Source organism: Eimeria maxima, genomic scaffold, assembly GCF_000499605.1.
Source record: "Eimeria maxima Weybridge genomic scaffold, Emw_scaff140, whole genome shotgun sequence".
NCBI lineage: Eukaryota > Apicomplexa > Conoidasida > Eucoccidiorida > Eimeriidae > Eimeria > Eimeria maxima.
Window position 1 is genome coordinate 1 of NW_013564369.1, and position 10,208 is coordinate 10,208.

The 10,208-nt window shown below is 50.5% G+C and overlaps 2 protein-coding genes across 2 annotated transcripts; both read right to left on the reverse strand.

Moving 5' to 3' along the window:
• Positions 1 to 1,505: 1,505 nt before the first annotated feature.
• EMWEY_00016950 (histidyl-tRNA synthetase, putative) lies at positions 1,506 to 3,977 on the reverse strand (the record flags this gene model as incomplete). Its single annotated transcript, XM_013479834.1, has 1 exon — positions 1,506 to 3,977. The coding sequence occupies one exon, from the start codon at positions 3,975 to 3,977 to the stop codon at positions 1,506 to 1,508; it is 2,472 nt and encodes an 823-aa protein (XP_013335288.1).
• Positions 3,978 to 8,105: 4,128 nt separating this feature from the next.
• EMWEY_00016960 (cyclin domain containing protein, putative) lies at positions 8,106 to 10,005 on the reverse strand (the record flags this gene model as incomplete). Its single annotated transcript, XM_013479835.1, has 3 exons — positions 8,106 to 8,229; positions 8,410 to 8,474; positions 8,779 to 10,005. 3 exons carry the CDS (start codon positions 10,003 to 10,005, stop codon positions 8,106 to 8,108), a joined length of 1,416 nt encoding a protein of 471 aa, XP_013335289.1.
• Between the last annotated feature and the right edge of the window lie 203 nt (positions 10,006 to 10,208).

Here is a 10,208-nt window from a genome sequence, read left to right on the forward strand (position 1 = left end):
CATTCGTGACTCGGTACATTATCTTCCTCGTGCTGAATTTTCAACGATTGCATGCTGGTGAACTTGTAGTACGTTGAAAAGATGTTGCTGATGAGCATACCTTACTGTCGTTCTTCTGATCAGTACCAGTGAAGAGAACACAGGAGACCTGAACTGACTTGCATGAGTGGACTTGCTGTTTTGCGCCTTTCCTGTAGATTGTGAAGGCACAGTGATGAACAAAATTTATCCGTGTTTCAACTGATCCTTAGGGACTGTGATGCACATACAGTTTGTATTCCCTGACAAGCCTTCCACACACCCTTCTGCCTCTTTTTGCATGTGTGGAAGTGAAGAGCAAGTGGTGTTGCCGCTGCGTATTGCCACAGAGGCGGCCTCTTTGCAAGTACCCGGGGCAGCCTCTGCCATTTGCAGCGGACACTGTGCCTTATGGCGGACCGTATAGGAACCTTTCTCTGAGAGCCTCATGTGAGGGGAGAGGGCTGACAGCGTGTCCACATATCACATCATCATTCGCATTCGTGACTCGGTACATTATCTTCCTCGTGCTGAATTTTCAACGATTGCATGCTGGTGAACTTGTAGTACGTTGAAAAGATGTTGCTGATGAGCATACCTTACTGTCGTTCTTCTGATCAGTACCAGTGAAGAGAACACAGGAGACCTGAACTGACTTGCATGAGTGGACTTGCTGTTTTGCGCCTTTTCTGTAGATTGTGAAGGCACAGTGATGAACAAAATTTATCCGTGTTTCAACTGATCCTTAGGGACTGTGATGCACATACAGTTTGTATTCCCTGACAAGCCTTCTACGCACCCTTCTGCCTCTTTTTGCATGTGTGGAAGTGAAGTGCAAGTGGGAGTGTCGCTGTCTCATCCCACCGGGGCAGCCTGTGGCATTCGCGACAGAGAATGTGTCTTGTGGAGGACCGTACAGGAGCATTTCACTTAGAGCCCCATTTGAGGTGACGGGGTTGACCGCGCGTCGGCGATGCGGCAGACTGCATGGCTAGTGCGCTGCGACTGCCACTCCGCTCAGCCTACCGTACCTTGAACTTTTCAGTTTTTTTAACGTCTTTTGGCTCTTGACGGCGGTCTGTTGCTAACCCAGTTCGGCTGCTCTGCCACTGCCGTGAACGTTGGAAGACTAGAACCGTGTAGGTCACATTTAGAGTTGCTGACTATTCATTTGGGGAGCATACTTTGCGAATAGCTAGACGGGTTTCACCAGCACCTCTTGTCGAGGGAGCGCTACAAAGCTTGAATTACACGACACCTGGAGTTACGTCGGTTTGCTTGTTCGGTAGCCTGGTGCGTAGACACTTGAATTATGCTCAATTTTACGGGAAAATGTGTTCTTGTCGCTGCGCTAGCGAGCTATCGGAAGCTCGCGACTGCCATTTGTTCGGATATAGAACATATCTGATAGCTTCGTCCTCCACTTATGCGAGGGCATAGGCTGGAGGTGTCTCGTTCGTCAAGAGCACGCAAGCGGCACAGAAAGGTCATGAAGACGGCTGCTTGCCTCGAGACGTGGGGCATAAATGAGCCTTCAGCATCTCAATGACGGAAGGAATGCTGGTAAGAGCTCTTCTGCGTTCCGAACTGCTGACTCGAGGGTGGTGCAATGTTGTTGAGTCTTCTTTCTGACCCGTTAGGTACTGTTTGCCGGCGAGTGCCAATTTTCGACCGTCCCCTGGAATGAGTAAAACTTTGAATTCCGTGGGCACTGCCATTTGCTTTGCTTCTGATGACGGAACAGGCGGGCCTGCGGCAGTACTTGCCGGCGTTTTTGTTCCATCCTCAAGCACTAGGTGCTGTTGCACTCCTGTGACGAATATCACTGCCTTTGCTCCTACGGACCTTGCGTGCTTGATGGCAGCTCGCTCAGACCTTTGAGGTGGCAGCAGTAACTCTACGCGGAGCCCCAGGGCTCGCAACTTGCAGCAAAGTTGCTTTGCCGCCACTGACTGCCAGTCTGGGTCGCCTGCTGTTGATGGTGCTGAATGGCACAGCTCACCGCTCGAGCTGTCGTCCGTTTCAGCAAGTCTCTGGTCGCCACTAGGCGCGTAAAACGGAGAGACGCCGGAAGCTTCCCCAGCATGTTGGGATGCTGGACTTTGGCAAATGGCCACAATAACATCAACAGGATATACGGCGGACGGCAGAAGACCTTTCCTCTGCAACAGCTCCATCAGCACGCAGTCCCCCATACCTAAACCAACGCCAGTGACAGCACTCCTACTACTGAGCGCGTTTGTGTTCAGATCCATCTCCTGCACTTCCGGGTTCTCTGTACAAAGCGAAGGAACTTCGGTTCCTGTAGATACCCCAGCCGATGGGTACTCCGTCTCTCCGTAACATCCCCCACCTAATAGGGCTCTGAACACACCCTCGGAGTCAAATGCTTCAAACACGACACCCGTGTAATAGTGGAGGCCCCGAACTATCAGAAGATCCACGTCCACCCAATCTCCTATTCCGTACCCTTCTCTCAGCAAGTGAACCACGCTTTGTAGATCACTCACCGAGGTGGGGAGAGGACCAGGAAGCACGTCTCCCCCTTCTGAGGGTTTCTGACTTCTCATAATGCCAAGCTTGCCGTCACGTCCGTGTTGCGTGCCGTTGCCTTCGCTTAGCCTTTGCAGCTTTCTACCCAATTCACGCACCACTGAATCATTGTTTATGTCAAACGAGAGAAGCCGCTGAAGAATGAGGTGGGATTTCTCAACGGTAATGCCTAACCCATCGGCTAGTGCATTTTCTGTCTCTTCTTGGCTTCGCCTTGAGGCTCGATCGAGGACCTGCATTGCGGTTGTGAGCCTTTGTTGGAATGTGCAAGCATCGTGCGTTGGAGATGAGTGCAATGCGGTGCAGGAAGGAGTCCCGTTATCCAGCGCCTGGTTATTTCTCACAGTGGTGGAAAAGCCTGCCCCGGTACTCCTCATTTCTTCTTCTGTCCACAGGAGATCTCTCAACAGGCTCCGGCTCCCGACACGAATTCGCACATCCCGCGAAGAAAGGCCTAGCTTTTGGAATAAGCGAACAGCAGCCGCTATCAATTCTGCCACTGCAAAGGAGCAAAAACCAGCGGTTCGGGACCCCATTTTGTGCTGTTGCTGGTGGTTCGGACTTCCATTTGCCTGCTGCGCTGCGCCCGCTGTATGAGGATCCGTGAAGGAGTTTCTTCTGCGAAGAACGGGAAGTGCTATGTCAAGATTCCACTGGAAATGCTCGCGACGGCGCCCACAACAGGGCCTCTCGTGACGCCAAACTCTTTCAACCGAATACCAACGTCGAGCAATCCCCGAAGGGTGCTGTTGCTGTTCTCGCAGAAGCATGCGGGTTAAGGAGGGCGTGAGCTCGGGACGAAGGCAGAGACAATCTGGACCGTCACCCTGCAACATATAAATGTGGGGGGGAAGAGACACCGCTGAAGAAACAGATTTCCCCTCTAATGAAGTCGCTATGGGTGATGATCGTGAAGAAGGGGGCAAGGAGCGGCAGAAAGGCGAATAAAGCGAAAATCGTTCCACCGACGGACCCTTGTACTCCAAGAAGCCAAATTCAGCGGCAACTTCGTGCCAGCAAGAGAAGATATGCTTGTGAATAGCAAGCACATCAGGAGGAAAATCGCGGAAACCCCGAGGAGGCAACAGGGCATTTGTAGGGATGCTCTGAATGGGAGTTTGTTGAGCGCCTCTCTCAACGTCCTGAGCAGAGGATGATCTTTGACTCGCATTGACGAAGAGTGGCTTCTCCTTGGTACGCGAAGTTAGTGTGGGAGGAGACTGCTTGGCGGCATCCGAAAAAGCGGATGCACTGCTGCGCCCATCTTCATGTTGCTGGAGGTAGGGCTGGGCACTACTAGGAACTGCAGCAAATTTTCCCGCGCGGACAAATGAAACGCAAAAAGGCCGCCTGGAAACAGCTCCATTGAAGGCCCCTCTGCTGTATCCACCACGTCTGTTGTCCATATTGCATGTTATTGCTTGGTCGAATTGTGGAGCGGCCCCGGTCGAGGCAAACCGCCCCAGCTGGCCTGCCAATGTTTCCCACACATAGTGCCACCGTCCTAGTCGATGGGTAGGTAGTAGAAAGGAGGCCCCCACACTTAGGGACGCCTGACCAAGTCCGAATAGTAGCCACACCCAACACCGCATACCAGTTATGGAAGCGCCACCTGTTGCGCCTCCAGCAATTCAACTCCAGTGGGGTTAGTTACCCGAAATCTGTGGCTACAGCCTCATTGCAGGGACTGCATCCAGTTTTGACTGCAATAGTGTAGTCCTGGAATTTCCTGCACAAGGCGTCAAGAGGGCAAGGCTGAGTAGTGGTGAGCGTTCACAAATATCATCTTTTTGCAGGCTGCGTTTGGCTGCAGTACTCCGCCAGGTTGTCTTCGCGTCGCTTGTAAACCATATTGGTACAAACCATTTAAACTAATCATTATGTGGAGTAGAGGAAACATTTCTGCACAAAATTTGCGCGGGAAACAGAGTCCACACAGGTGGCTGGCGAGCGCTGTTGTATAGCCGCAGGGGACCTACAGAGTTGTTGTCGAGGGAGCCCCCAAGAAATGAGAGTTCTCCCTGCATGCCAATTCCGATTGTGGAGGAGGTCTATTTAATAATAGTGTCAATAAGAAGAAAATGCGTCAATGTTAACCACAACGAAGCTGTCCGTCTCGTGTTTGCCCTGTCGGCTCTCGAACTTCAGCAGCCCCCTAGCCTGTATGCTATTAGCGTCCCCAACAAATGTTAATTCATTTTCGCGCATCACCTCGTATCGTGAAGTGTATGACTAACTAATGCATGAGGGGCATATGGGGGCTGGAGGAGGACCCGTTTCCAGCTGTGGTTTCGTCACGCGGGTCAACTAATCCTTTGGCGCAGGCCGCTTTAATGAGCAACACAGAGAAATGTCGCACATGCATTTTGGTCGAGTAGTTCCAATTACTTTCAGGCGATTTCCAACGCTGATATGCCACAACCTACAGGGTAGGACCGTGAGGGTTCCCCACGATCTTCAGGGCCAGCTCAATGTTCTAGTGGTGGGATTCAAGGCCGCTCACTATGATGATATGAATTCTTGGATACCTTTTACAACCAAATTAGAGAGAGAAATTAAGGAGAAGCACAACCTTGATGTGTCTGAGGTTCAGTCCTACAGGTTAGTCGTAAGGTAAGGATGATTCTCCGTTTACCATTTATTACGGGCGCAAACAGGTCTTGTAGAATCTGTGCGAATGAAGAGATTTTCAACTAACTGAAAAATTCAATTACATGCTTGCTGTTCCTTATTTGTCAGGCATCGAGCGGGTGTGTTCTTCCGTTGGTGGACAGACGAGAGGTTGCGCTTCGCAATAGGCACTGGATATTCCGAGCCAAACGCACATTTACCCCAAAGTGTGGGACAAAAGGTGGGATGCATGCATATGGGCGGCGCCAAAGGGGCCCTTGGTGCTGAGGGTGAGCAACAATCACGTGTCAAGGTCGAGTCGGCTGACAGCTACTATGCGGGCCAATCACCCGAAGGAATTCGTCTAGCTAGACTTCAAGAAATCCGCTCTCGAACTCTAGTTTGTTTTACTGATAAGAGTGCATTTGTGGATACTCTGCAGCTGGCAGACGCTCAGCGGGTTTACATCTTTCTCTTAGACAAGGAGGGCGATATCGCATGGTGTGAGCATGAGCAATACTCCGCTAGCAAAGAAGTGGAGATTCGTGACCTTTTGCAGTTACCGAAGGCAGATAGTTCAGCCCTGCTCACCTGCTCAGATGTGAGTCCGCGAAGGACATTTCTACCTTTTGCAGACGGTAGTGCGGGTAGTCACGACTAACAAGGAGTTAGGAGTGACGATGGGCTATTGACGGCTTAAAGATTCCCCGTACACATAATATCAGTATGTGCAGAATCCGTAGTTATTCAGCCATAATATGGTTACCAGCACTGTAGTTCGACAGAATCATTCCACGGAAGCGTGGTTTCGAAATCTGCGCTGTACTTGGCAAGTTACTCAAGGGGCAATGGAGAAATATCTATATCCAGCCAACTTCAAAAGCTAGGGTCAACTAGAGGTTTGCAATTTTCTTCATCAGCGCTATGGAGATCTTCTATGAGTTGACAAAAAGACAATTAGGATGGGTCTGTGTCTGTCGCCTTGAGCCACACTGTTGGCAGTTTGGCTAGAGGACAGAAGAATTATCGTCAGGTCCGTGAAGACAGTGTTCCACTCATTGGGAAGATTGAAGTAGCATTAACGGTGGAGGAGTTTGATTAGTAAGAGTGCTCAGTCAGTGATTTCCTCTTGGCAGTCACCTGTGGCTTGGAAGGAGTGAATGCGCACCTCAGCTGGCATTCTGCTGTGGGCGATCATCGTAAAACACCAACCAGCAATAGGATGGCTACCGTCGAGACGCACCTCTTCCTAGGGGGTGAGCACTCGCATCGGTCCAGATGATTTTGTGGGAGTTCGCAAACGGCGCTTCTGTCCTCATAGAGTGGCAGGAAGCTTTTCATTCCCGTAGAACTAAGGAGGTTGTGCGGTGTGTCTTCCGTCAAGGAGGTGCATGCCAGAATGCAAAAAGCAACCACCCTGCCTTCCGTTGCAAACGCAAACGTGAGTTTCTTGGTGGCGCAACACCTTGTGAATCATGTTTCAGTTCAGATTCTCTGGATGCTTTACTGGGTAGGAAAACCACGTTTTTCTGCGTCAGCGTGTCTGGAAGTGAGTGGTTCCAGCCTCTCCGTGCTACATTGAAAGCAATGGAAGTGTACGACGGGGGATTGATGCAGCCACATCACGTATAAGATAACGTTCATCCCATTTGTTCCCTGTATTCTTTACCAATGGAAAACTCTGAAACCTTGCATCCCACGTAGAGAGCCCCCTTCGCTTCCAGGTAGGCACCCAACTACCATATTGAGGTCATTTTTGCATGGGTGCATTGGCTCGAATTGACTACATATCACAAATTGTGCAGATCATCACACAGTGCAGATCCCTCAGTGCCTCTACGCGACTTCTTTCAAAACGGAGACATCCCCACGTGGGGTAGTCCGTGGGGTGCTCTGAATCATTCGGGGTGCATCCTTCGGCATTCTATCAGCAATGTTTATCTTTGCGCTGCAGCTCGGCAAATATCTGATGAATGCACTTTTTTGGGCGTCTTCCCCCCCGTTAATGCAAAAACATCTGTACATGGAACAAGTCTTCCAGGAAAAAAGAATCATTTAGTTTGGGCGAGATCCGTCAGAGGATCTGCGTGGGCCGCTGAAGCACACGTTTCTTCTCTTTTCACGATGCTGGGGTGTACTTACAGCTTTTTCCTTTACTTTGGGACACTTCGTCTGGTAGTATGCAGCTGTTGGGACACTTCGTCTGGTAGTATGCAGCTGTTACCGTCGTGCAGTCTCACTGAAGCGCTAGGACCGTTGCTGCGATCCTCTTTTGTGCAAGAGTGGCAGTTGTTGCTCTTAGCTATACACTCATGCTTATTCAATGTTCTATTGAGTTTCCAGAGGCTAGAAACTTTTGTGGCATCTGCCGTACTTAGCTTTTCGGCCCTTGCAGCTACATCTGATAACTCGAGCAGATCTAGCGGATTAATGTTGCTGCCTGCCTGGAGTTTATGGCATGCTGCCTCCGGAAAGTGCTTGGAAACAGATGAAAGAGGAAAACCAATTAGCTCACTTCTGTTCAGCATATTGTGCTCATCTTGCGATGCTGCGCGCCCTTCAGGAGGAACAAGATCAGCTAATGGCAGCCATACGTTCCTCTGTTTAGGCTGCCCAGGCTGCAGCATGCAGCATGAGGAGCACATGCAACAGGTGAAAGCTTCCTCGACTTCGTGCAGTTGCGTTTTGGCAGGAGCAGTCTTCGACTGAAGTTGCTCCCCCTTCTGGAAATCTCGAAGCATCGTCGGCGTCCCCGGCGCAGCTTTTCGTTGCAATGACAGAGTATGCTCACGAACATACACCTCAGTTATAGCGGGGTTTCCCCCCACAGGGTGTAACTCTCCCTGCTTCCCCAGAAGGCGCGTGTCTCCAAGTGAAATCGCAAAGGCAGTCTGCGCGCATGCAGTTGACACGACGTCAGCTACTCAAGAGTCAACAACTTTTCCTTGCTGATGAGTTGCTACTGTAGTGTCAGTGGGCTCGCGGGCTCGAGGAGTGGTCGGGACAGTCCTTACACCAAAGAACTCCTCAAGTGTCACCTGGACCCGCCTGCAATATTTCACCAGTGGGCAAAGCACATGCAAAACATATTCGTCAATCCTAGTCCCACCGTGAATTTGTCACACATCTTTTTCACAATAGTATAGTAGTAATATTGTACGAATAGACTATTGTATCGGGTGCTGTATGGGGTTAGATTAGAAGGTCTGCTGTAACAGTAGCTGTTACCATTCGACAACTTGCACGAATGCGGACTCTGCCTCTACCAGGTCTTCAACTGGAACCCCACCAAGCTGTCAGCAAGCAGCATGAACATCTCGCATACTAGCACAAAATCTATCTTTGATTCAAATAACGAGAAATACTGGCGGCTTTTCCATTACTTAATGAAATTCAGGTGGCAGCCGTTTTGCTGTGACAATGCTTCTACTATAACACGCTTGGGGCATTAGCTGTATTCGTCTTGTCTGTCCGCATGTGCCACTGCCATGTGCGGCAGCTAGTTTATGATTATTATTTGGTTTAATACGCCGCGTTGTAGTCTCCACTTTGTTTTATGTGCGGTGCAACTAATCTTCGCCTGCTGTAACTTCTTACCTGAGCCCAGTGCCTGATGCTTGTGTGGTCGTCCCTATGCGTTTTCCTTGCCAAAAATGCAGCAGTCAAGAGCAGCCTATGGGCAGTCAAGTAGTTGAACTCTATGTAGCCAATGCGAGCTGCGGTTGCTGCAAAGCCTTCATTGGTTGGTGCATCCCTGAATATCGCCGACCCAGGACGGGCATCCTTGTCGCAAAGTGTTGTGTCCCTGCTAAAATTATTGAATTGTTGTTGCTGGCGCTGCTGGTGGCTGTTTTCGAGGAGTGCAGCAGAAAGCAAGGCATTTTGCTTGCAAAGGAACCGGCTGAGAAGAGCAATAGCCATCACTCCTTCATTTATAGTTTGTTTCCCATGCCGGAAAATACGTTTCACCAAGTATTCCTCAAGTCCAATATGTGGCCTGAATGAACAGTGAAATGGCGATGTAGAAAGATCGTTGACCTGTTGTAGTCTTTCGTCACTCCCAAAGTGACTGAGGGTGCAGCAAGTCGCCAGAAAAGATACAAGCGCCTTAACGCATACAAAGGACACCTCGCTATGGCGCAGCAGCGCGAACCCCTTTGCAGTATCTCTTAAATCCTCGCCTTCTCTTGCTTGTTCCCCACGATTTTGGTAAACTTCGTCATCGAATCCAGGAGTTTCAGGAGGTTCTAGGCAGCTTTGAGAAGTCTGCGCTAAGTTATGTTCTGCTCTTCCAGATTTAGCACTGCTAGCGTGCCTACTATGCGTTTCTGTTTTGCTGAACTGTTCTGCAGTAGAAAGGACCCCGCTCTGGCTGACGGGTGGCGTTGCAGCTGCGGTTGTTGCTGTCTCCCTCTCCGAGTGTCCCGCTGTCTCTACCTTCTCCTGAGCAGTATATGCAGGAGATGTTGACAGGGGCTTGGGTCCCAGGTTTGTCTGGTGCTTCCGTAATGGCGAGGAAGGGGAAATTGCCCCCAGCAATGATGGCACATGTGAGGCACAACCTAGAAACGGTCTTGGCCGCAAGCTACACTCAGCCACCAGCGGTGAATGGAAATCTGTTGCTGCTTGCCCGGTTGCTGCAACTGGATGGTGCTTGGCAATGGCAGCAATGGCAGCCGCCTTCCCTTTGTTTTTCTGTACCTCTACACGTGCGCCAGCTCCTGCGGAGGATACTCGGGCATTTGGTGCAGCAGTGGCCACACCGCTGTTCAGAGTTTTGTTCGCTCCTCTTAAATGACACCTGGAATTCGAATTCCCCGGCATTTGCGGTGTGGCTTTGTTGCTGCCAGAATGAGGGTTGGCCGTGCAGATGGCGTGAGCTAGGCGACTCTCAGCCGTCAAATGCGCACTCTTCCAGCACGTTTGAAGTTTTGGCTGTGCGATCGCACAATGCTTTATCCCTGAACCCTTTTGAGAGCCCTTCTGATGTGCTACTCGCGCTGTTGTTTGCGTCATTTCCCCACATT